Source organism: Cygnus olor, chromosome 5 (genome assembly GCF_009769625.2).
Source record: "Cygnus olor isolate bCygOlo1 chromosome 5, bCygOlo1.pri.v2, whole genome shotgun sequence".
In the NCBI taxonomy this organism is placed as follows: Eukaryota; Metazoa; Chordata; class Aves; order Anseriformes; family Anatidae; genus Cygnus; species Cygnus olor.
The window spans coordinates 64,343,627-64,371,110 of NC_049173.1; the positions used below are offsets into that span (position 1 = coordinate 64,343,627).

The 27,484-nt window shown below is 43.8% G+C and overlaps 2 protein-coding genes across 2 annotated transcripts in view; one reads left to right on the top strand and one right to left on the bottom strand.

The window, feature by feature from the left end:
• The window catches only part of SBF2 (SET binding factor 2), a 257,710-nt gene extending 235,124 nt beyond the window's left edge, over positions 1–22,586 (bottom strand). The window contains 1 exon segment of the mRNA XM_040559185.1: positions 18,114–22,586. Within this exon segment, the coding sequence (XP_040415119.1) occupies positions 18,114–19,074 (961 nt within the window). The 5' untranslated portion in view covers positions 19,075–22,586.
• Positions 22,587–24,089: 1,503 nt separating this feature from the next.
• Positions 24,090–27,169, top strand: ADM (adrenomedullin). Its single transcript, XM_040559207.1, has 4 exons — positions 24,090–24,533; positions 25,144–25,254; positions 25,506–25,646; positions 26,070–27,169. Exons 2-4 carry the CDS (start codon positions 25,157–25,159, stop codon positions 26,338–26,340), a joined length of 510 nt encoding a protein of 169 aa, XP_040415141.1. The 5' UTR covers positions 24,090–24,533; positions 25,144–25,156; the 3' UTR covers positions 26,341–27,169.
• The last annotated feature ends 315 nt before the right edge of the window (positions 27,170–27,484 follow it).

Here is a 27,484-nt window from a genome sequence, read left to right on the forward strand (position 1 = left end):
CACATACACACTATATGTGGAGCAGTGGCTATACACATAAGAAACCATTTGCTTGCCATTTGAAAAACGAAGTTAAATTTCACAAGTTCAAGCAGAAGAAGTTAAGCGAGGTATACCCATAAAAAGTTTCAAGTCTGTTTTGAGGGAGGGGAGTTCAAGGCAAAAGGGAAAGAAGAAGCTAGAAAGAGTTGCTGGGTTTAGTGGAAAGCATTTTGTGGCATTTCGAGCTTCCTGTCTAGCTAATGGCTCAAAGACAAAGGCTTGTATTCTGGTTTTGAAAAATAAAGTTTTAAAGTCTTCCAATAAAAATAAGAAAAGACTGCCATTAAGAAAAAAATAAATTTTTATCTTTGAGATAATCTGGAATATTTGTGATGTTTCTTTAGAGATTCTTGATGTTTTCTTACACTTTGTATTATTTAGTAAGTAATCATCAACAAAGTGAAATAGGTCGTGAAGCATTATGACAGTGTTTACATCAAACAAAAAGTGCTTTGCATCTTCTCACACATAGCAATTACATACTTCATGCTTTAAAAGAGGGTTTTGCATATAGCAGCTGGAAATGCAGAATGTTTATTCTCAAACTCAATTCTGACATGTTTGGATCTCATTCTCAGCTGTTTCATTATATTCATTTTCCCCGAAATTCAAAATGATGATTTGGTACACAATAAAATATCCAAATGCTTTGTAAAGGATCTTCTACTACTACTTTGTCATCAAATGTGTATATGAAGGATTACAGTAAAATAAAGCAAGAAATAAAACGCACATCTGTGTAAAAGACACAGCAGCAGAAAAGCAGTCCCTTCTTCAAGCCAAGAAACAAGAAGCCAAAATAAGTATGCTTTACAATATGCATCTTGATTTAAAGTAAATAACAGAATCCTCACTAAATAACATTCTTTATAAAGAAGGTAACAAACTTTCTGCATTTTTGAAGGTGAAGGATAACAAAGCTTTAAATCTCGTTTGTGTGGTTGTTTGTTTTTAATTCCAGAAACTTATTCCACGGAAACAGCACAGTGCAGCTTGTTCAAGTTGGTACCATGTACATTGAAGCAAAGCAGTCACCACTTCCAAAAATATTTCAAGGTTAGGTAGTTGACCAATAACAGAAATATTACCGTAACTTAAACAAAATAAATAAATAAAGTTTAGTAAGAAGTACTTGTGTGGAATTAAAGGAAATACATACTTGACCCAAAACTTACTTGAAAGATCCACATTTCCTGCTGAATTGCAACATCTGAGTAGCTTTATCTTGCTTTACACTGGGCACACTGTCACTCTAGAGACTGGGAATTATCACAACTTTCAAAGATTTAAAATTACTTTTGAATACTATTTGCCAACTATGTTAAAAATTAACACCTCAAAGTTCAAGATATTCTTGAGTATCTTATACTCAAGCTTGTAACAGCTCATTTGAAATTTTCAACACTGGGTCTATATAGAACTACAGCATAGGTCAGGCAGTAGAGATAGATCAATCCCTTCTGTCTTCACTTCCTTTTTTTCCAAAAACAGTATCTTCAGACTTGTCTTTTTCATCACCCAAATCAAAACAACCCTCCTCACATCCGAAATGTGTACAGATGGAATCATCCTCTCGAGGGCCCTTTCGATAGCCCCCACAAAGACAGGGCCCTTTCGATAGCCCCCACAAAGACAGCGCTGCACAGATAACCATGCAACCAATTACTCCAACTTTCTCACATTAGCCTTCAATCAAGTGTTTATTTAAAGTTCCTTATCACTCACATCACTATGAATTCCTATTTCAAAGCTTGCTCATGCTACCCACATCTCAACTCCAATCTGTTAATGTATTTTACCACATCTTATTCAAAATATTTGCTCTGAAAAATTGACTTCCTTCTTATCTACTTTTAAAGCCTCTGCAATAAGAAGTTTCTTCACCTTCCAAATCCTTACAGTTCTCCCTCCACTGCTCTCCCAGCATTCTTCTGCATACTGCACACGTGCTCTCTAGAAGGCAATGATTATATTCTCTCAAACCCTCTTCTAGTCCCCTTGTTCTACAATTATTCTTGTTAAAAATTCCACTTCTCTATAACACTTCCTCCCTCTACGTATTAGAGAGCCATGCTTCTTTAATGAGAGGAATTGGAACATGGAGCTGTACGCGCTCCCATCACAACAGAGGTCACTCATACGTATCACACCGTCAAACTTCCTGATGGCATGTTTATTGAAAATCTGTTCAAAACTTGCAGCATTTCATGATTGGAAGGTCATCTCAGTGGTCTACTGGAACATTATTTTTCCCTCTACTTCATAACAACTGCTGCATCCCTTCAGGTAATGAGACACACACTGAAAATCCACGTAAAATTTTATACAGAGCCCTTCCTGCCTGGATTCACATCCACATGCCCTTAGTATCTTTTAAAACCAGACTCCAAAGAAAAAAAAAAGTCAATGTTCACTCAATCCTTAGCATCAAATTAATACCATATATGCCTTTTTGTATTGATAAAGGAAAATTTGAAGTATTTTTTCTACTCAGAATATCAGCTGTACATACAGGATGAAGGAGTAGCTTTTCTCCTTTCTCTTCCCAGAAATAATGAGCTGCTAAGATTTTTTTCTTGGGTTGTTTTTTGTTTGTTTTTTTGGGGGGGTTTTGTTTGTTTGTTTGTTTTCTAAGTGTGCATGCTTTTGCCCACCTACAGGTGACAAGGAGTGAAGAGTCATTTAGAAGTTTCCCACCCTGTGTGTTTCCTGTGGTTCTAGTATGATAAAACAATTAAATAATATTTTGATCTCACCAAAGTATGATTTTTACCTAACAGCTGTAAAAACGCACATTAACAATAAAATTACTGAAGGTATTCAATGTTTCCCTCATGCAAAACATTTTTTCAGAACACAGATGACAAACGAAACTTTACAAAGAATGATTCACATATCCTGGTAGGACAAATATTTTGTCTGGACTGACTATAGACTAAGAACACATCAAAAACAAAGAGTTTCCAGTAAATGTGAGCATATTTTATGGCACATATGTATTTAACAAAAACTAGCTCCTTACTCATTTACCAGAATACACACGTATGTGCAAGTCAGTATTGTAAAGCAACGTAAGATGATCTCAGGGTTTTGCTCTGCATTCTTCAATACTAATTGGGGGGGGGGGGGGGGGGGAAGAGCAACGACGACACACGACACAGTGACTGGGGACTCTCAAGCCTAACTCTGCAGTTATTGGCCTTCTGTGATGCACCAATTTCAAAGAACTGGTGTGGCACCATTCAAACATCCCCAAGTAACCCACCATTCCCAGGAGGAATGCTCCCCTGCCTAAAGACAAAACAACTTTTACCTGGAGCATTTTTTAGAACAAACTGGGGCAGGGTTTGAGCAGAATGCTTTTCAGATCAAAATAACAATAGCCCAGAACAACGGTGTCAAGTAAATAGCCACAGAATGCAACCCTATCAATACTTTCTTGATTTTAATGAAGCAGAAACGAGTACACACCAATGATCACGTCTACAACTGCAAAAGAAAGATTATCACACAGTGGTCAAAATCAACTCATGATGTCATCTTACTAAGCTACTGCATGACCAACTTTGTTCTTCACAGCTGCAGAAATGTTTCAAACAATATGTCTAGCTTCCAAAACAAGAACAAAAAGAACAGGCTGACTTCAAAAAGGCAATCAAAATTAACACCATTGTTTGAAACATCCACAAATTTCCACAAGTTAACAGTATTTGTTTGTATTCTAGCTTTCAAAGGTTACAGTATATTTCACCTCCTCCTTCCCTATGAATACAGCTGCCAAAGTTACTTAAATTAAGCAGGGATCAACACAAAGAATGCAGTCATTTCTAAGAGACACTGAAAAATAATATAACATATTTAAATTTCATTTAAATCTACACCTATGAACTTTTAAACATCTTAAATGTTACTGTGTATTTCCAGTTCTCTTGACACTAGTAGTCAGTTCCTCACAAAAGCTGAGCTTTGTATCATGTCAATTGTCCATGTAGAGTAACATCACGTCACCCGACCTTTAAGCATACTTACACAAGTACTGCAAATGCTGCTAAATACTTAGGTAACTACGGCGAGAAAAAAAATACATGTGCCTAAGATAAACACTGATTTTAGATTTTAAACAATGAGTATGTTCCCTCAGTTTGAGATAATTCTCTTAAAACTGTACTGCAAAAATAACACGATTCTGTGTTTATTGTCCTGGTAACCCAAAGTGACATATTCCCTTATTGCAGTCTCCCTCCCCATAAACAATCCACACTGCCAGGATTTTACAAGTCAAACTGCATTTCCATTGCATGCATCAGTAGCAGTAAAAATAATTTTTAAAAAAAATCTTCAACTCATACTCGGAAGTTTTAAGAAACTGAAGGAATTGATTACTTGAAATTAAAACATAATTGAAGAAAACAGAGTTGCATCCATATCCTAGCAAACAATTAAGTACCACTTTGAGTCCAAAATGAGTTAACAGAACATAACTCCCCCTTCTGAGGCTGTGACAAGCCCAAAATGTTAAGAGGGGCATAAAAGAGTATAACGTGTCTCTTACAAAGGAAAGCAGGTATTCTACATGTCAGTAAATCATGATCTTGGAAGTAACAATGCTACTTTCAGATATGTTTCCATTAGAAACAAGGTCTATGTGATCAACAGCCTTTAACCTCAATAAATAGTCACCAGTAAACCTAATCTGAAAAAAACAAGTATTCAAGACACCTTGTTGCTTGTCCAGTAGAAACATTACCAGGGCAGCAGAAACATTAGCAGCAGGGATACAGAAGACAAAAGACAAAAACGCATAGAATGATCTCCTAGCAAAAATCTCCTAGCTACAATACGCAAGTGATTATTGGGCTCAGTGCTCAGTTTTGTTTTGGGGTGTTTTGTTTTATTAAAATCACTACAGGCTGCAATACAAATGTAACTGAAGCTGTTCTACACCTTTCCTTGTATATTTATACACAAAAATACAGACATATGTAACACAGATGTAAATTTTTTCTTTCAGAAAATGCAGATAATGAGCATATTAGAGGACCAGATGAGAATTCAAAATTATCTTGACTGGAGAAAGTTATGAAAAATATTGGAGTATGGCTAACAAGAAATGCAAAGCTTCAGAGCTCGGTCAGAAGAGCTGATTGCACATAGATGGCGTGGCCAATTAGCTGGGTAGCAGCTTGGTTAAAAGGGATGGAGAGCTTAAAGTAGAGTGTTAAGTGACCATAAGTGTTGTGATGTTGAAAAAAATAAAAACATCAGATTGATGTCTACACACTAGAACTGCCTGCAAAGCCAGGAAATAACAGTGTCGCTCTTAGTATTGGCAAGATTTCATGTAAATTACTACATGCAGTTGGTCACCACACTTCAGGGAGAATAGTAATAATATGCTTAAAACCGTACCAGAAAACTACTTGAGTTAAACACTCTGAAAACCCTTCTAAAGGTCAGGCAGCGAAGCACTGGAATAGACTGACACTGTAGGCTGGAAGCCTGCTGTCACTGGAGGTTTTTAAGAATGAGTTAGACAAACATCCACCAAGACCAATGAAGGCTACAGCTTAGTGAGGAAGAATGGATCAGATGATTCCCAGAGCTATTTACCACTCTTACATAATATTCAGGACTACAGAAACCAGGGCTAAACAGGACCTCTGGGAACCGCCTAATCCATTCTTGTCCCCTAGGCTGTAAGTCCCAACACTGCAGTGTTTTCTGTTGGTTTTTCAGTTCTCTCACACAATTCAACACTTTTTATTTCTGGCTTATACTCTTGTTATCACCAGACACTAGCCTGATGTTTAAGAACTGCCTCAACTCATCCCAAGAATTGTTTCATTAAGTGATGATAGCTAAATTAGAGATCATTGTGAATGGCTTAGGATCATCTTTGCTCCTCACTGCTTGTACATTAGCTTTTATTTTTCAACACTGCATTTCATCCAAAATTTCAGTATCTGCTCATTCAGTATCAGAGTTCTTTCTGAAGACCTTCACAGTAAGCTTTAGATTCAGCTACACTCTTTGTTTTTTATTTTTATTTTTAGATTATCTGCAAATCTCACCCCCTAACTATTCAACCCCTCATTTCATATGGGATATATTTACATGTTGAACAGGAACGGTCTGCAAAATGGACCCCAGGAATCCATGCTACCAGCCATGCCTACAAATACTGACCACTTGCTTCCTTTTTCAATTTATTCTTTGGACTGTTACCATTTAACCAGCAACAGTTTAGGTCCTTTAAAAAGAGCCCTGGACAGGAAAACTCGCTGAAAATTATGATTGGCAAGACAGTGTTGACATCTTTGTCCATCTGCTTGCTGACTCTTTGAAAGAACTGTAAAAAGCACATGATGCTTTGTACTACCATATTAAGATTATTGTAGACCAAATCTCGTTTTGGTAACTCCAATATATAGGATTAAAAAAAAAAAAAATTAAATCCAGTCTTCATAAATCAATTAAACCCAATAAAACATCTAAGTTAATATTTTGGTCCTTGCAAATCTACTTTCTATACTTTAGGAAGCATGGTTAGTCTCAGGTAGGGAGTACATACCAGATTTAGACAGAAGATTAGAGATTTTTCATGCTCACTAACTGCTGCTTATTTCTAGGCTTCACATGGGGATTTTTTCAAAGTTACAACTCTGTATCATTTTTCGGCAGAAGCTACATGGTCATCCTTCTGGCTTTGGAGAGGTTTTGCGGTTTTTTTTTTTTTTTTGGGGGGGTGGGCTCGGGGGGCACTATAAAAACTGTGTGGTTTGACAGAAGAGGAAGAAAAATTGGATAACTGGAATGGTGCAACTGATAAGCAAACATGAGGATGCATAACCAAAACTGACCAGAGTATCTGATCCATTTTTAGGTTCTGATGAAATATTTACCCCCCTTTTTTCAACCTCAAGAAGAATGAACAAACCCAGTCTTTATAGAACAGAAAATTGTTTTTACTTCAAAATTATATGTTGCAGTTCAAGAGTCTTCTGCTTCAGGATTTCAAAGTATATTGGTAGCCAGGACCTAAAGATTGACAAGAAACAAGATTATTGATTTTATCGGAGAACAGGGACGGGAAAAGGGAAAGAATTTCACAATGGGAGATGACACAGCTCACAAAATTTATTATAACTTTAAGCACACAGAGAGAATAAACACAGCACACACAACTCCATAACAAAGAAAGACTAGAGTTACCAATTATTTCCCAACATCCCATCTTCAGTCATCACAACCTTGGAACAGGGAGCACCTCCACAGTTGATTCTGCAAGACCTATGACACTATGTGTCCAGTCTGAATTAGGACTTGATTTTTTTAAGTTTATTTTTATTCCTCATATGTAAATCGTAATTCTGGATTTTCTAACTTTAAATATAAACAACAGATCATTAAAATTATAGTCTTCTGAGGTAGGCCTCTAAAATCCTCGTCTCATGGTAACGAAGAACAATCCTCAGCTTTGTTTGAATTAAGCATGGAAGTAAATCAGTATCTTCTCTCTGCTACTAGACTATTAAAAAGGAGCTCGGAGTGTCAATGACTATGTCTAGAGACTGGACCAGTGACGCTGCGTGTTCTTAAACTGCATACCAACATACACAAGCGAGCAAATATACAAACAAAATTAATTTAGAAAAAATGCAAAAGCATCTTACAAAGCCAGAAAGCTAGAAAGTATGTTTTCTGGACATATTTCAAGACCACACTCTCACAAAACATTAAATGCTTCAAGTGACAGTCTTGCCTCTTCCAAAAATATGGCATGTAGCAAAAGAGAACAAAATAATAAAAACGGCCTCCACAAGGGTATTTTGTTAAATATGTATGATCTCATCTCTCTTCATAATAAACACTATAAACAAAATATTTGGAAAACAGAGTACTGAAAAAACAACCTTATAAAAGTATCACTATTTGAATCAACACTGTTTATTCAGTGGCAAACCTAGTATCATTATTTATGCAGATTAATCAAACAGGAAAGAGAATCTTTTGAAAGATGAGTTTTGAATTCCAAATCATGAGCATGTGCATTTATATGGTTTTGTTTTCTTTTTGGTTGCCTGTAACTGAAAAAACAACACTTGCTTTGGCAGTCCTGGATTACAATGCCATCGCAGCTGACACCACAGCTTTGACACCCTAGCCCTAGAAAAACCCTCTGAGATGGTTTGGAATGTTAACACCTCTAGGTCTTTTTGCTGCTTTTCTGCTGGAAACTATCAGCTCCCCAGAGCTGGAAAAATGTGTCCCATGCTCCAACCACGTCAACACAAATTCAGGTGTCTCAGCTTAAAGCACGTTTACTGGCAGCTTGAGTCAGAATGTCAGTTCATTAGTGGAACTATCAAGGAACCGGCACAAGTGTCCAAAATTGTTGTAGGGGTAGTTGCCTCCAGCTAAAGGGCAAATCTGAGAGTTCAACAGGCATTACCTCACATCCCTTCAGCAAAGTTGACCAGAATTCGTTGCTAAAACTTAGAATAAGTAAAATAATTACTAAAGTACCCATAAGACATCTAGAGAGGAAGCTACTTTTCCACAGCCCTATGAACTGGCTTGCATTTCTGAACACAAGCTCTAAATCCTGACTATTTATTACTACAGAAAGCATCATTTTATTTTGCACATACACCTAATTAACTTGTGTTTCGGAAATACTTCTAAAAGCATCCATTCCAAACCTTGTGCTCTCTACCATTGACAAAACTTGCTGATCATGAGAAACATGCACTTTCAGCTTCATATTTTGCCGAAGCAAGTAGGTCCTCAGAAGCATGAAATAAGAATAATTCATTAATAATGTTTCTAAGAAATGTGGGGTGAACCTCAAAGTGGGCAGTGCTCAGGCAGCAGCTCTCCCCTCCCTCAGTGCCTCAGACTAGTGCCTCAGCTACAGTGCAGGCACCCTCTATTGCTCAGATAGATGCCCCAGCTCATCTGCCTCACAAAAGCAGCCTCTGCCTAAGAGCCCACCAGCAACCAAGTGCCAGCACCAGGAACCTCCAGAAGGACCCTGCGCTCACACACCGAGCGGCAACCTTCTGAACTGCACAAAAGCTACCCCGGCCACAGCACTCCACAGGAAGTACTATGAGTTTTCAAAGCTGAGAGAGAGGAGTATGTCGAGGGCAAATCTGGCCACTTCTACTAGACATGATGAATTCAACAACACCTTTAGACCAACCACATCAGCGTCCACTACCATCTCTGACAGGATCAGAATTGAGAGTTGTACTAAACAAAAATCAGTGAAGATTTTTTTTCACCTTTCTGCGGGTCTTGTTATTGTAAAACTCACAACTTGAAAGAGATGGGAAATAAATTAATTACCAATACCATATGGCAAAAAAACATGGTCTTAAATCAGTGTTTTAGGGTGGAAAAGTATAATTTTTCCTTTGAAATTATCCTTTCAAATTTCCAAGTTCTTCAAAAAAATTGAATTCCTCTCTTCACAAGTTACCAGTCAAGAAGAAAGGACAATGAAGTGCTTTGGTAACTTCTACTAGAATCATTTGTGTTAAACAGTTTTAAAATAGCATATGCTAACAATATAGAACAATAACAGCTTAGTCATTGCACAAGCTCCACAGACCCACTATATATGTTTCTGGGAGAAGAGGCTACTATGAAGAAATAGTTCTGCAGAAACAAAACATACGGCTTTTTCTATGCAGTTTATATTCTTATGAAATGCTGTCCCTATAATACCATTAGAAAACACAGTTTCCTAATTTACAGTTACTTAAAAAGTATGGTATGCCCATTCACCGGTACTTAAGAATTAAAAATCCATTACATTATCTTTATGCTTTGTTAATGGACAAGATCATAACTGTACTTTTTCAAAAGTCGTCGGTATTTTGTTAGTAGTACAGTCAGCTTATGCTTACTGCCATTTAGGAATTACATTTATATTTCATAGAACAAAAGTCACGGAAAAGGACCAGCGTCCATATTTCTCTGTCCAAAGCACAAATATATATGTTAAGTGTGCAAATTAAAAATGTGAAAATGAAGAGTTAAATAATGCTGTGTTGAAACTAAAAGGTTTATTGTGCTATAGCTGGTGCAATGCTTTAAATACGCAAATAGCTCACAGACATAAGCCTTACTCAGGGTGTTCTAACCTCTTATTCTACAAGGTAAAATTGATATAGTTATGTAATTTATATTTATCTAATCCATTTACATAAATATAACTATTTTCAATTATTTCTAATTTAGCCAAACTAAATGTACCATCTTATGTCTCAATGCTTAGTATCTGCCTCTAACTGAATTATTTCAGAAAACTTCAGAGCAAATACTTACGCTGTTTCTAAGAAATAAGACTGGGGACAAGGACTTTTTTTTTTGACTGAACTAAAACTCTTACAAACACTCTTTTAGGCCTGAAATTTACATCAGAATCAAACCCAGCCTTTGTGTTTACATGACAAACAGATATTTATTTTAACCATTTGAAAATTTCATCTCAAATGTAATGCTTAATGGCTGTCATATCAACCCAACTAATGATCAGGTCACATGCATGCTATCAAAACGTGCTCTTGTCCAAAGCTAAGAAGAGAAGACAATCTGAAGATGAACTTTTCTGCAAAAGCAACAACCGTGGGTTAAAGTCTGCCTAAGAACAGGAACAGAAATACAGTACTTCTTTTCACTTGAATCGAATCAGGTGACATCTTCCTTCATGTAGGCTATGTGCCAACAGACGTCAATCTTGCTGGGAGCTGAAACAAAGGACAAAAGGCAGGCTACAAAGAAGAGAAGATGAAAACCAGGAGAAACCAGACTGACTGGACCAGAGGACTTAATATCAGAAAAAAACAGAGTGGATAAAACTGCCTAAACATATTAAGAGAAAAGGGAAATAAGCAGTAAGAGCCACCAATGTCATACAGAGCAAGGGGTCACAAGACACATAAAGTGATATGCAGCCCACTACAGAGCTGAGAGAGGAAAGGACACTGCCAAGTGACAGCACTCAATACTACTGGCATTAATAATTATGCCATTTGGCAAAAGTAACTCTATGCAACCCATTTTCCAAAGCACATTTTTCCACAACTGAATTCAAAATTCTAGAGAGGAGTCACCATCCCTTTGCATCTGCAAGTATCTGTGAAAACCTCTGCCAGAATGTCTCATCTTCCTTTGAGTTACTATTCCATTAGATCCAACATACAAGTCTGTACTATTTCAACAGACATTTCCAATCTTGCTGAAGACCTGTCCAAGTATCAGATAATGAATTTTCTGTGCTTTAAGTGTTTTTCACTCATATGAAGCTACATATAAGTCACATTAAAAGGATGTTATTCCTACCTTTTTTTCCTAATCTCCAAGTACTTGATTTTGTAATCTTAATATTCCTTTGTCTCTTTTTATCTCTTGAGGCCCTCCAGAGTCCAATGTGGTTTTATATACAGCTGTCATGAATTTGCATCCAGAATTATGATAATTTTATACTTTCTGTATATTAGCATTCCTCTACTACAGCTACACAAAACCTGTGTGTACTACCACTGGTTCTGGCAGCAGTACTAAGCATCTGTCACCTATGTCCAGTTTAACAGAAAATTTGTGATCAGTTACTTTACCTTGAGCCCAAGAGTACTACAAAGCAAACAAAGTGAAACTGCATTAATTGATTTCATCATTTCATATATCATTTGTAGAAAATTAGAAAATTGAGAACTGTTAACATCAGAGATGTGAAATCATGTCACTAATAGATAGCAATGACAAGCATCTTGTTGGCTATATGAGCAGGGATTTAGCTGTCAAATCCAAATCAATGCTATTTGGATGGTCTTTGACTTCAGATTATACCACTGACACCAAAGGAATCATCTATTTCAACAAGTACATATAAGTGGAATACAAGCCCCAAAACACCAAACTGAAGAAAATGCATCAACAGAGTTCATTATTAGAAATAATTATTTTCACTATATAAACAATGAGCTGCAAAATCCCATGTTACTGCAAAGGAGTAAAAGAACAGATGAACTGAAGGGAGGGCTTCCTAATTACCAGTGTATATTTGTAAGATGCAACTTACACTGATGTTTATTAAGGTTGAACAGTGAATCTACTGTTCCACATGTAAATGATTCCACAGTGACTGTGGTTTTCCTTTGTTTTTCACTTCGTAAGTACCAGTAGCTCAGGAGGTGGTTGGTGTTTTAAATTCATGTCAGTGAACTACCACAGCAGAAAAATTATCTTCCCCAGTGTTGTAAGATAAGGCTGTTATGTTTGTGATGCTGTAGGAGTTAAATGCCACTCTCATTGTCCCCCACTGAAAAATATGCTTGCAGTTATAGAAGGCCAGTGCTTAAACAGTATTCAGGCTTGCATAACAAACTGTTTTCCATGAACATGCTGCATGAAAAGTGTCTTTTTGTTAGGTAATCCACAACATTAATCCAGGACAGAAAAGGGAAAAGAGATTCTTTATTGCAATTTAGCCTTGAAACCTCCCCAAAGACAAGAAATGTTACTTCCCTCAAGAAAATCTGTGTCCTTATGTTTTAGGAGAAATTAAGACAGCTTACACCATAAACATTCAAACCTCGCGAATGTCTCAGTTTAAATGAATAGGCAGAAAAAAAAAATATTGCTACTGCTGCTATGAAGGCAAGACCAAGTGAGCAGAGAGTTTCAAATACAAGTTCTTCAGAGAGATTCAGTAACAGACATTTGCAGGAAAGAAAAGTTAAAATGAACTGTGTTAATTTTTTTTCTGAAATGTTAGTGAATCTATAAGTCAAAACAACAGTAGCTTTTTCCTGTTTTTTGTCAACATTACATATTAGAATCTATAGCCTGAATACATTCAAGGAAGAAATGCTACCAGAAAAATACTGTTTTTTTTTCCTCCAAGTAGCTTTTCAGGATAGCCTTATCTTACAAGGAAAAAAAAAAAAAGCAGCAAAAGTGTTCTTCTCTCATTCTGTTTTTCTGTTTCTGTGGGGTACAAGGGAGACTGTTGTATCAAAAGACTAACCCAAGCAAGAACAAGGTTACAAGAGATACCTTCCTACATTAGAGCAACTAATTTGCTTGGAAAATGTTTAGGGCACTCGTGCCCTTCTTCAGCCATACCCAGCCACAGTAATCTCTTGCCAAAACGCAGATACTTATATATCTGCATTCTGATTCAGTCCTGATGCTACAGCTAATGCTTCACTAAACTACAGTTACAAGAAAGATTCTTCCTTTTGCCACAAAAGAAATAATCTAGTTTTTATGGTCTTTTTCACTTTGAGATTTGCATGTTCAGATCTAGATCACACTTGAATCAAATTAAGCTCCAGCACAGGTAAGAAAACCACTGAAGTAACTACTTGATACCCTTATTTTTCTACTTGTTCTATTTTACAAGAATTGCATATTAAGACACCAAGAAATCATCCACTCCTCATATATGTGCTAGCCCAGTGGAATGCCCAACTATGAATACACAATAAATATACCCCCCCAAAAAAAAAACTTCTCATCATATTATATGCTATTTAACCCCCAAAATGAAAATAATACTTCTTCACAGGCAAAATCTGCCCATGGAAAGAAAAAAAAAAAGAAAAAAAAGGAAAAAAAGAACAGAAAAAAAAAACAGTATCAGACAATTGCATTTAGGAATTTCTCCCACTCTATCAGTAATCACTTATCTAGTTTCAAAACCCATTAGGATATGAAACTAGGTTAGACAAGAAAGACTTCCTTGAAAAGAAGCTGATAAAAATCATAACAGAAACAACCACAACAGAGCCTACACATTGTATCAGCATTTATCAGTTATGACAACAGTCAAATGAAACTGCTATAAAACTGTTGCAAGCCTTACACCTTCTGCCATACACATTACAACTACACACAACAAGGAAGAACATTAAAAAACCCAGCAGAAAAGTCTCACAGAAAACATTCTCTCCCTCTCACAGGTGTGTACAAAACAGCATCCTATAGCAAGACCATTATGGGTGCGTGGGTAGAATAAACAAATCCAGTATTTAGTTATCTCTTCATTAATCCTACCTTTCAGTTTCTGAGACAAGAAAGACACAAAATGTTGTCTCTTACTTTTTACATGTGCCACCATGTGGAAATTCAAGTGATAAATTTATGAGTATAGTTTTATACCAGCAAAAACAAAACCAAACAAAACAAAAAAGGCATTTTCTCATGCCCTTCTATGATCTTTGCAAACATCTGTGTTCTTCCTAAATCTCATCCACATTCCATTATTCAAACATATGAAATGGAAACTTTTGGTGCAACACATCAAGTACACTTCAAAATTGATGGAAAAACAAAGTGGCTATACAGTAGGGACTTCTGGGATTTTGTCCTGCTTTTAACCCAGAGCCTCCATTTTCTAGCACATCTGTTCCCTTCAAAGAGCCTTCTGTAAATGCCTTTTGCAGCAAGTTATGTAACAGCTTTATATTGCACTGATATGTTGGAGAAAAATGTTATCCCCCTTAGTAAAGGTCCAGGTGAATGCAAAATAAACACAGTAAAGCAATCAACCTTGGTGTATCACTGAAATCCTTCACGTTTCCATTGTTAAAACAAGCAGGGAAAATTTATTAAATCTGGTTTCTCCACCTCTGCCAAGGAATGAACACAAAAGTCCAGCAGGAACTACCACTATCATGATTTTCTGTAGTGGTTCAAAATCAGTTTTAAAATACATAGTACCAATAACTATGATAAATTCAAGTTTATTTTCATGGGGAAAGGTATGGACAAAGTAGTTTTTAAACAGAAATATAGTCAACTGTGTCTGAAATAGATAAAAAGCTAGGTGATTGAGATCATCCTTTAAAACACAAAGATTTTTTCTTAACTTCCTAGGTGCCTGAAAGCCTACTGACATCTAAGCAATCAATGGCAAAGCTCATTCTCCACTCCTGCTGATCTCCATACATCTTGCCAGGCATAAATAAACCGCCTGTTCCATGATCTACTTTTAGGCACCCACAGTACAAAGGAGAGAGAGGCACCTGACGAAAAGCTTTGTGCTCAGGGTTCTAGGATGATTCAAGCTGAAACAAATTCAGGCTGCAGTGACTTATGCTCCTGTTCCTCCTTTATGCTGATCCTGCACTCATCTGATACCCTGATAAGTAAACTGTGTTTGAAAAATGAGCAGAAAACTAACTCAGAAAAAAAAATAAGTCACATAGACAAATTAGTCAGCAAGAAGGGTCCTTCTGACAGGTCAGCATCCTAGAGTGGGCCATCAGAAGGTCCACCAACAGTGTTAGTGCAAGGGAAGGGAAGACTTAACAGGGATGGCCACGAGGACTGCACTAACAGCAATTTACACAGACCCAGATAGTAACAGAAATGAATTTTGCAATGTTTGAGATACAGATCCTCAAAGGATACTCTCTTTGGTTCATTTGAGGACAAGAAAAACATTCTCCAATCATTTTGGATAAAAACTTTTAACATCAAAATCAAAGTTTTTCCACTACAGGAAAATCTAGAACCCCACTCCCAAATTGCACAAGACCACAAATGCATAATTTTAGATACTTATAGTGAATGTTTTTTAATAAAGCTACATAATCTGATAAACTAGAAAATATGGTTTGCTAGACTAACATGAAAAAAACATCTTCGCCACATTTTCAATACACTGCAGATATTGGCACATGTAAATAAATCCATTTAACCCACCTGAAATCGGGACGGATAATGGCTACTGTAGAAAGAGACAGAAGAGGCACGAGAGCTTTTGGGGGCTAACAGTCATTAATATAAACATCTTTTCTTACTAACTTCAAGTGCATATTATCCAAACTGTTGCTGACATATAGGTTGGGGAAAAAGGGAAAAATTACAGGATTTTTGTTTGCTTGTTTATACAAAGATATTCCATACCTTATCCTTGAAAAACAATACAAAATATGATTACACTCAAAATTAAAATCAAATGTATTTAAACCAAGCCAGAATACTGTTGAAAATGGGAAGAAGAAGAAAAAAAAAAAAAGAGAGAACATAATTAAAAACCTAAAAGATTCACAGGTAATAAGTCCACAGTCCCAGAAACATATGCTCCTGCTTTTTCATTGAGAAGGAAGCATAAACACATCAAGTAAGCTATGACTTTACAAGAAAAAGAAAGGTCAGTACTCCATGTGTTATGGGACTGGATGTGGGGGTAAAGGAATTTGGAAAACAATGCATGCCTAGTCTCCAACAGAATGTTGTTTCTTCAAACATTTTTATTATGAAGCATTAAAGTAGCAAGAAGTAATTTAAATAATGAAGTCTAAATAGTTACTTTCTGGGCATGACCTTTAAAAATTAAGGTTCTGATCCTGGACTTATTTCTGGATCTGCTCAACTTCATACATACAAGCAATTCTACTAAACTTAAGACAATTTATGTACAGGAAGCTAAACACGTGCTTCAATACTACAGATGAAGACATTCCACCAACATAAAGCTTTCCAATATAATCTGCAATTTTATTCCACATAGTGGCTATGTCAGACCGATCATAACCTTTAAGAGGGCAGTCTACTTCCTATGCCTCCTCCTGGATTTTTTGTTTCTTTGTTTTGACTTGGGCTCTCTAATATTGCAGGGAAAAATGTTCCAAACAGGAGAGTGGAAAGACGTTATTTCAGACAAAGTGTTCTCCATTTCAAATGTCTTGTAATTTTGCCACTACAGTTAGGACAAGTCTATTTAAAGTGAGTGGAGGGGGAACCACACCATAATTACTGTAATAATACTGGTATAGTAAAATCCTGGAGACTCTTGGTACAACTTTGTGGGCAACTATATCCTTAAACACATAGATACCATAATTTCTCTGAGTGTTATCTTTCTGAAAAACAAAGAGATCTTATTCTAATAGTTTATTACCTAATATTTTACAATGAACAAATATAGTCTCCAAGCAATTGCCACTTCAAAGAATAACATAGAGTAACAAACTTGAGTGTTGTTTGTTTTATGTACAGCCAAATAAATTAAGGAACATTCAACTGTTTAGAATACTATTTTATTGACAACACACATTCAAAGAATCATTCTGAAATACCCAGCACATGCACGTATCAGTTGGCAATTAGTTCATTTTCAAATCAGTTCACATACTGATTTCGGGTCTTTTCAGCAAAGGAGTGTGACATTACCAAAACAGAAGATTACACAACTGAAGCTACTTTCGTTACCCACAAAATGTTAAGAGATAACACCACTCTCCTTTCTTCCGAGCAGACAAAAAACAAGAAAACGATCCCCTAAGAAAAGCAGCCATTCCTGAACAGCCTACTGAACGCACAGTGCTTCCCGAGGTGTCAGCAGCGGCACCTCTGTAATCACCAGTTAACTGAAAAGCTGCAAACCCCCAGTTGAAACGGCCAAAACCCCTGTCGCTTTCCACCATCCCTGTCTTCGTTTTCCTTTGTGGCTGCGTGTGTACGTGCCTCAGCTAAGAGCACAAAGAAGACGGGGGCCAGCAGTCGGTATCGCTGCTTTCTGTGCAGATCACTCGGGAAAGAAGCGCGCAAGAGCGCTCCCGCTGTCCCCGCGGGAGGGGCCGCTGGCTGCCGGGCGGGTCCCCAGGCGCCGTTTGTCGCGGCCCCGCCGCTCGAGAGAAGCGCTGCCGCTAACAACGGCGAGGGACAGCGGGGCGAGGCTGCGGGGCCGGGGCCGGCCAGGTGGGCTGAGGCCGCCGGGCGGAGGCGAGGCCGCCCCGCCGCCCGGAGGTGCCGCGGCCCGGCCGGGAGAGCAGCCCCCCCGCTTCCTCACCGCCCCACTCCGGCTCGGGAAAGGGGGCTTCACCCTCCCGCGGCTCCCAGCCCGCCGTGCCCCTCGCGGGGGGAAGGCCGTCGCCGTCGCCCCCGGGCGCCCTGCTCCCCGCGGTGCGGCCCGGGCGCCGTGTGCGCGCCAGTCTCCTCCTCCCGCGGCCCCGCGGGAGGCGGGAGGGGGCCGGGGCCGAGCAGGAGAGAGGGGAGGGGGGAAGAGGCCAGGACAGCGGAGCAGCCCTGCGCGCAGCCACACCTACCTGTCTTCTCGTGGTCATAGCCCACCACGATGAAGTAGTCGGCCAGCCTGGCCATGGCTGAGAGGGGCCCGTCTCGGGCCTCGCCACCCCTGCTGCGGCGGCGGCGGCGGCGGCTCCCGGGCGGCTCAGCATCCTCCCCGGCGCGCCCGCCGCAGGACAAGCGGCACCATCTCAGCCATGTTGGAGGCGCGGGCGCGCTGTGCGCCTGCGCGCCGCCGAGCCCGCTGCGCCGTGACCCCGCCGGGCTGGGCGTGGGCTGCGGGATCGCCGGCGGCACGCGGCGGCTGTGGCCCCGGTCCGGCCGCGCTGCCCCAGGCCAGGCGAGAGGCGAGCGGGGCCGCTGGAGGCCTTGGGACCGCCAACCCCCGCAGCAGATGCTACCCTCGGCCGGGTCCCTCCTGCCCGCCGCGGTCTTTGTCTCCTCGCAGCGCCACGGGCTGTCCGTCCGGTGAAGCACCCACCCCCCGGGCACCGGGTATTTTCTGCAGCAATGGTGGCGGGCCCGGGCAGCCCCTAGTGCGGCGGTGTGCGCCCAGCTCTCTGCCAAAAGCTCGGTGTGTGAGCGGGGCTTTGCCCGACGCCCTGCGGCGGGGACCTCTGAGAGGAGCTGGCGGGGGCGGGGGCCGGGGCCACGGCCCCCCTCAGCCTGTGCGAAAATAAAGCGGGCTGCGAGCTGCGGCCGGGAGCTCTTCCTGGGGAATCGTGACCCACATTTCCAGGATGTTTCCTGTTCACGTTTTGTCCGGGATGCGCGGAACATGTCGCGGCCGAGAGGAGGTCCGACTGCGACGGCGCTAACTGCTCCAACGGCCGGGCGCCGACTGCCCCAGTGGCCGGGCGCTAACGGCCCCAACGGCCGGGTGCTAACGGCTCCAACGGTCGCGCGCTGAACGCTCCAAGGGCGCCGTGCCCGCCTTGCCCGCCGGCCGCCTGCCAGGCAGCCGCGCGGCGGGAGCAGCATTCGGGCCCCGCTCTCCCTCACGGCGACCGCACCGGCGGGGCAGGGGCAAGGCGGGCGTGAAAGCGGAGGCTGCGGCGCCCTGCCCGGCCCTGCGGTGCGGAGCGGAGCGCGGCTGCCCGCTCCCGCCGGCTGCCCGGCCTCCCGCCCGACGCGGCCGACGCGGCCGCCCCGTCAGTGCGGATCGCGGGGCTTGCGACGGCGTTCCGGGGATCGGGCTCGTCGCCCTCCCCGCCTCCGACGTGCTGCTTTGGGGCGCCCCGCAAAGCGGCGGGGAGAGGTCGCGCTGCTTGTTCGTAACGTGCATGTGAGGCCGGCACCTTTTAGACTCTTTACCCTCAAAAGCCCGGCGGGCTTGCCAGCAGTCGCAGAGATGCTGCTGATAAACAGGGTGTCTGCCAGTGCGGTGCTTGGCTAACTGGCTGAGAGTCTGCCAAAACATTATGATAAGCTTCCATGTACGTCCTGTTTGACAGCACAGAGAGAACAAACAATACAAAGGACATCAGTCACACCACAGCGAGGAGCTGCAGCAGCCGCGGTGCACATGGAAATTCAGCAAATTCACTGAAGTTGCTCCTGACCATCCACCATCGAGAAGGACCCAACAGTTAGTCACTAGCAGTTTCACAGAGACATTTCTGTTTCAAGCATGCAATACTTACACCTCCTGCTTAGCTGAGGCATAGCAATGCAATGTCTTGCTGATAACCCGGGGGCAAATTAGCTGGGAAGCTTCAAGAATCAATTACAATGTTCTTGCTCGTACCTTCTCACAGAAGGACTGCAGTCAAAATCTCCTTCAAACAATCAGCTTCATGGCTTAACTGTTTTGAAGTCAAACACCATGTAGGAAGATCTAAGGTTTAATAAATTGCTTATTAACTTTGGAAATAACATATATATACATCAAAAAAATTGGAAATACTTTTCAAGAGACGCACGCTGTGGGGTCAGTTACTTCCTATATTAGGCAGGAGCTAGAAGGAATACCTTTCTTAAATTACACATAGGCTTTTTGGACCGTGATCCTGTAGGCTTTAATGACTGAGACCCAGAAAGCTGCTTTCAAAACAATGAGTTTTTTGATTAAAGCATTTCTGAAGTAGCAAAAAAGGAATGCAAATCTTAATGAAGCCACATATTGCTGGTGAAGTGGACAAGGATAAGGCTCAGCGCCATAACTCCTAGGGGTGGACGCTGCAGCTGTTCAACAGCACAAAGCCAGGACATGCAACAGTTTGTGAAAGCACAGGATAATGTTGTGTGTAGCTACACCTGGAGAGAAAGTTTAGAAACGCTAAGAAATTACCTAATTTGGAGCTCAAACAGAACCTTAGGGTTATCATATCTGCACTCATAAAATGGTTCAATATGCAATGACAAATCTCAGTACTTAAGTCTCACTTCTCTTTTAAGCCAGCACCTCTGGGAGGAGAATACCACCTAAAAATTTTCTCAGGGCATTAACAAAAGCTAGATCAAGAGGAAAATATTACTTATTGAGTCCCCAATAGTACTAGCACCCACTTTACATACAGCCTTGTTCCTTCTTCCATCTAGACCAATACAACCAAAGCTTGGTTAGTCTATAAAGCAGGTCATAAGAAGTGGCATGTCTTAGGTACTCGTGACAGGAAGGGCACCGTTCATCTGGGCTCCAACACAGCTGTTTGGCTGCGTACCTGCATGGACACCAAAAGGACTCAGTCAGCCGTAATTTACTTCCTTAACTTCCCTTTAGTAGAGAGTAATCTAATATTCTTATAGGACAGACGAGGAAGTGGAGCAGACGTTGTTTGCTCGCTTAAAGTCTAATGCAAAGTAAACTGAACTTTCATCCAGACCACCAAAAATAAAATTCCCTCTGTTCCAGCAGAGTAGCTTGGCTGCTACCGGGCCATGAAGGGGTTCCTAGAGCAGCAGCTGTGGGTGGACACCAAGGCCTAGGTCTCCAGCAGGACCTGGGCAAGAACTGTGGGGCAGTGTCCGCCCCCCAGGAGACAGAAAGCATACAAGGGATAATGTTGCCGCACTCAGACTATGTGCCTGGCACCAAAAAGATGTGAAGGTTCTCAGCAGCTTGTACAGTCAACTTCTCCTTCAGCAAGTATGAAGGTCACATTCAGCCTGCAGTCCCTTAATCCAGTGTCACCCACCAGTTTAGTGACACCCCTTACCAGAAGAGGAAAGCAGCCATGACCCTGAGCAGTTTTTCTCTGCCAATATGCATCTCCCTCACTGAGGAGGTTTTGTTTAGCATACTCAAACCTACCAGACATGAGGCACACTGAAACCATCACATTTCCAGTCGGACCACTGGAGATGGAATTGTCCCTTGTCACTGTACCCTTGACACAATACACTGTCTGAATACATGCACCAACAGCAAGGCTTTTCTGTGTGGAGCTTGACAAGGGTTTTACATGCTTCATAGGGTGTCGTTCTTCTGCTAGTATTATCTTTGTGCTGATTTTATACAGCCTGAAGTACAATCAAGTATATTCATACTCATTGCCTATGAATTCAGTAAAGTTTGTACCAACCTGGAATGAAATATGCAAAAGCACTCCCACTGGCTTCAAATAACAATTTTCTTGCATAATCAACATAGAATATTTGCCTCAAACTTATTTGCCATTGATGCCTACAGGCGTTAAGACCTTTGCTTTTGGAATAAAACTTCACCTGAATAAAATACTGTACAAAAGAGCACAAAACAGCAGGGAGATCCTCACAATCTCCCTGCTAGGTAGATGTTGTAAAATTTTCTGTACATACAGCAATACTGAGAGGTTGAATGACATGCCCAAGATAATCAGTAAACAAGTACAAGAGCCGGATGTTTCTCCAGGCCAACTTCTCTGTGACGGATGAGGCAGCACCCAGAGGAGAGCCTACACTTCTTGAAAAGAGCCCAGTCTTGTGGAACTGTGTGGCATTGCCTCAGAATAATACTTTGCCAAAAAAAAGTCCACAGAACACTCTATCATTTTTTTTGAAATGTAAATAGCTATTTACAAAGTAATTTTTTATGAAGCAGAACTTGTTACTACCTCATTGCACAAATTCAGTGACTATTGCTCATTTTCAAGCTGCTTGGGAATGCACGTGCTGAGGAAGAACAAAACGAGCATCTGAACTGAGAATGTGATGTTTTGTGTTAGATTTGAAACCAGCTTTACCTGCTGAAGCCCTTTCACAAATCACGTCAGCAACAAACTGCAGCTTGCCTGATCATTTATGTGCCAAAGTTTGCCCACACACAAAGTTGAATGAGCTAATTTTGTGTCACTAAAATGGCCATTGTAGTCAGCATGGCACTCACATGTGACTTGTCTTAATAGTATTATTATTCCTAAACCAACGTAGGATTCTTTCTGCATTGTTTGCCTAAGAGTATACAAAATGCACTTCCCTTTTGGCCAAGGATTCTAATGAGGGATTTTCCAGCATTTTGGGAAGTGTGGGATTTTTTACTGGAACAAGAGATTTAAATTAAATCAAAGCAATGCCCGTGACACAAAATCCTGCCTTCTCATTCAGAGAAGTTAGATTCCGTTCCAGCTTCTGCTGATCAAGTAAACGTGCAGACTCCCTCGAGCCTGAGCTGCCTCATGAGGTCTCGGAAGGCCGCTCACTGTGATATGGTGCAGTTGCGCGGCTCCGCTCGCGACACCGTCCCTCTCTAGGCCACCTCTTCCCCCGTTCTCCCCGGGAAAGAAACCGAGCCCCTCGCTCGGTGCACTTCTGCTTCGGAGCACGGTCCGCGTGGAGGGCAGCGGGGCTGCGGCTCCGCGGGACCGCCCGAGCCAGTGGCGGAAGGGACGAGGCAGAGCCCGGGGCTACCCGGCTCTCGCAGCCGCCTCCCGCCCCGTGCTCCGGCCGGGCAGGTGCGGCGCAGGAGCGGATCCGGGCTTGCCCCAGAGGCCAGCTCACGGTCGGGGAAACGGAGCGGGGGTGCAGGGTGACCGCCAGCCGTGCGCTGCCCCTCCGGGGCGGCAGCGGGCAGGGCGAGCCGCTGCCACCAGCTTGCCCCAGTCGGGGGGGGCCGGAGCCGGGAGCCCCCGGGGGCCCGGCCGCTGCTGGCGAGGGAGGCGGCAGCTCCCCCCGAGTGAGCCGCGCGTAGGGAAGTGTCAGTCATCCCCTCGCACATACCTCTCCGGGGTGTAGCAGGCAGCGCGGCTACCTAGCAAGGCAGAGTCACGAGCACGTAATTCACCTGATCTCTGAAACACCGCGCTCGCGGCGAGATGCGGGCGAAACACCCGGCACACGCAGCCCGGGGCCGGCTCCGGCCGGGCGCGGGGCGAGGGGCGCTACCCCTGGCCCGGCGGGGAGAAAACCAGCCCGGCCGCGCCCGGCTCTGCACCCCCTGCGCGGCGAGAGCTCTGTGGGGCTGAAGCGCCACGGGGCGCAGATGATACAGGCTGCAAAAAACAGGTTTTGCCTCCGGTCAGCCAGGAGAATGCTGTTAGGGCCCCCGGTCCTGGAGACGTTCGTGCACTGGTTTAGCAGCGGAGCCGGTGAAGTAAAGGCAGTCATGTAGACCGAGCTGCGGCACCCGGCGAGCTGCGCAAGGCTTCCTTGGAGCCGTGACCCCGCGCACCTCAGGTGCCCTGTGTTTGTGGCAGCGGCACCGCTCCCCTTGGCCGAGGGCACAACGTGCGCTCCTACCTTCGCCTTCCAAACCCATTGAAACTGATTGATTTGAACGGATCAAATACATCAATAACACTTTATTAGATGAAAAATGCACCTACGTTGAGTCATAAATATTAATGACGGCTGATTTGTCACCTCTTAGCTTATGTAAAGAAGGCTGACATTCATTATAGTTACTCATTACAATTCACGTTGTCCAAATATGGATTTATTTGTGAAACCTTGCTGTTTTATGGATTTGCATGGATCTTGAAATCGATCGGGTCCGGTTCCTATGCTCCTCCTTCCCCCCACCTGAGGTTAACGTGCCCGAAATGAGAAATCACGGCACAGACCGTGCAAACTTACTTCTGTACTATACCGACAGTTAAAACCACTGTCCCCAGCAAAACAGAACGAGGGGCTTAGCAGCTTTTGCAAGTTATGCCAGGACTCGGGTTCCACACCTAAAAGCTGTCGTTATAATTCATAAAGTACCACGGGGGGGTGTTGAAGATAATTTACATGAATCCTCCAATTTTTCCCCCAGGATGGGTTGCCCCCAATCCATGCTAGAACGATTAAGCAGTGCCTGGGATGTGGGGGTGGGGGTAAGTGTCAAAGAGAAATCGCCCAGCCAGGCACGCCAAGGTCCACCCACTTCCCCCGCGCTGCGCTATAAAAGGGAGCGGTGGAGCGCAGCTCGGCAGTGGTTGCTCCAGACACACAAAGACAGAGCTCTCGCTCCTCAGGAAACCCTGCGAGTTCGGATCGCTACTGCAAGAACGTTTGTCTCAGTGGATTAGCCTCACTGTCAGGTAAGAGTTTTTTTTTGTTTGTTTGTTTGTTTGTTTGTTTTTTCCCTAAAAAAAAAAAAAAAGATGAAGGGGAGGTGGAGAGGAAGTGGAAATCTGCTAAATCTGGGCTGTTTTGAAGAGCTTGAAGTTACGCTGCAGAGCCTTGCACTGGCTCTTGGCATCAGCTGCAGTTTACAACATAAGGTCCAGAATTAGCTAGTTCTGCGTGTGAAGCGAGAAGATGAGCTATCGGGGATAAACTTCCAGGCAGCAAAACACTTCTCGGAGTTGGGAAACGATGCATCTGAAAGCCAGCTCCCTCTAATCTCGTGGGTTTGCTGTATCCTAATGCAAGCCGCTGGGGGTATTCTGGCAATCCTGCTGGTTTTCAGCCGCCTCTACAAGTAAAACTCTCGACAAACGTAAACTTTAGAGGCTCTGTTATTTACTCTGCGATAAGTTGCTGAGCAAATACTAGCTTTTGGTTCACGTCGCACAGAAAGTTCCCGGTAGGCTGGGGGCTCTACCGAGGGAAGAGGTTCTCGGAGCCACCGAAAGAAAAAGAAACGGACAGACCTTATTTGGCTTATCTTAGCAAACATGCTTATAAATTCTCTTCTCTATCCACCAGGAGTTCAGCCAGAATGAAACTGGTTCACGTAGCCCTGCTCTATCTCGGCTCTGCGACCTTCTTCGGGGTGGATGCTGCAAGGGTGGACGTAGCGACAGAGTTCAAAAGAAAGTGAGTATGGGAGCGCGCCCAGCCGCTCTTGGAGCCTCCGCGCCCCAGCGCCGGGCTCCGGCTGCGACCAGAGGGACCGGACTCCCTGCGGGAATTGCACAGGGCCGCGTGCCCTTTCAGGAAGCATCCCCAAAAAAGTCCGAAAAATCTCAGCGCTGGCAAAGATTATCGCCCCTCGAATCTGTTTGGCTTGGCTCCCGCCCTGCAGGCTTGCACTAACAGGCTGTCCTCTTCCTTTGCGCTCCTTTCAGATGGACGAAATGGGCACTGAGCCGAGCCAAGCGGGACGTGAAGCCCTCGGGCGCGCTCCGAGCTCTGGGAGCAGCCGCCGCCGTGCAGCCACTCGTACGGCCCCAGGACGTGAAGGAGGATCCCCGCGTCTCGCATTCCAGGTAACTTCCAGCTCGAACCCTCCGGGCTCGGACAGTTGCTCAAGCCAGCAGAAAGTTTCCGGGTCCCCTCGTTTCCGGGTGTTTCGGGTCCTTGCTGCAAATCCCCGAGCCCCGGAGACAGCTCCTGCAGGGAGCCGCCTCCCTTTCCCCGCGCTCTTCAGCCGGCGGAAGATAGCAGCGCTTTCACTGCGAAAGGCAAATATAAATAGTAACTTGAGCTCTGGATCCCTAGATAAAGTAACGGCCACAAAACGGCGGGGCCTCTCCTCCCGTGGGTAGCGAGCTCTGCCCCGCGCTCGGGTCGCCCCTCTCCCGCCGCTCGGCGGAGGGCAGGGCCGGGGGGGCTGCACGGCGGGTCTCCTGCCCTCTCCTCCGGGCCCCACCGCGCCGCTCTCACTCCTGCTCTTTCTTCCTGCCTCGCAGCAGCCGGGAGGATGCTCACATCCGCGTCAAGCGCTACCGCCAGAGCATTAACAGCTTCCCCCACTTCCAAGCCATCCGCACGGGGTGCCGCTTCGGGACGTGCACGGTGCAGAAGCTGGCCCACCAGATCTACCAGCTGACCGACAAGGATAAGGACGGCGCCGCCCCCGTCAGCAAGATCAGCCCCCAGGGCTACGGCCGCAGGCGGCGCTCCCTGCGCTCCCCCCGGACTCTGCGGGCGCTCCCCCGCGCACCCGCGCTGGGGGTGTGAGCGCCTCGGCCGGCTGCACTCAGGCACGGACACTCCGGGAGCTCGTGGAGGACTCGCGGAGAGCGTCCGTTCGGGCGGGACCCCGGCGCGCCCTCCCGGGGCCGGGGGCGGCGGGGCAGCGAGGACCGGCGGGACGCGCCGCCGGTGGTGCCGCCGCCGAGGGAGCTGTGAGAGCCCCGCCGGGGCGCTCCCGGTCTCCTCGCCCTCCCCGGGCGAGGCCCCGCCGCCGCCGCCTGGGGCTGGAAGGCGGCCGCCCCTCGCGCCGTGCTCGCCGCCGGGGACCGGGACTGGGCCTTCGTCGCCGGGAGGCTGCGCCCTGCGCTGCCCGGCTCCGGCCGCCCCGAGGAGGGGCGCTCGGGGGAGCCCCGCAGCCGGCCCCCGGGCAGGCCAGGTCGCCCCCACCTGCTCTACCCTCTGCGCTGTCTGCACCCGGCAGGGAATCGGACACTCACTAGTCCCTGCGGGGACTGCGATATACTTGAACGTCACAGAGAGGAAAAGTGCAATTGTACGTGGTTTTTGTTAATTATGTGCGGTGCGGTGTGTGTGGATCATGAGATACGTATCGATATTTAAGATTGTCCTGTGTCATGTCCTGTTTGTATCTTTTTTGGAAAATATATTTTATTTTTATACGTTTATATATATATATTGCATATGGGCATTTTAAAACATTGTATCCCCTCTATTTTTCATATCGTGAATGTCAAACGTTGTTAAACTCTTTTTCCATACCTTTTTTATCTCGCATTCCAGACTGGTGGAAGATGTAGAGAATGTATCAGCTGTTCTCCATGGGTAATATGTGAAATAAAGTAAACACTATTACGTAAAGCTTTTCTGTCATTTTTAGTAGGGGCAGGTGGTGAAGATGAACAAACCCTTACTTTCTGCAGTCCTACCCTTACCTACCTGGCATGGCAATGCTGTGACAGCCTGAAATGTGGCAGATACAGACTTTGTTAGCAGTTGCCTTATCTAGTCAAATAAAATAAACTCAAAAGCGTGCATGTTAAAATCCCAGGGCAAAGCTGTTGAGAAGGCTCTAAGGCCTCTTTTACCCACATGTCCCAGCCAGGGCTGAAACGTGTCACAGCTTGGATTGATCGTGCAAGTTTATTTTTTGCCCTAATTAATCAGAGAA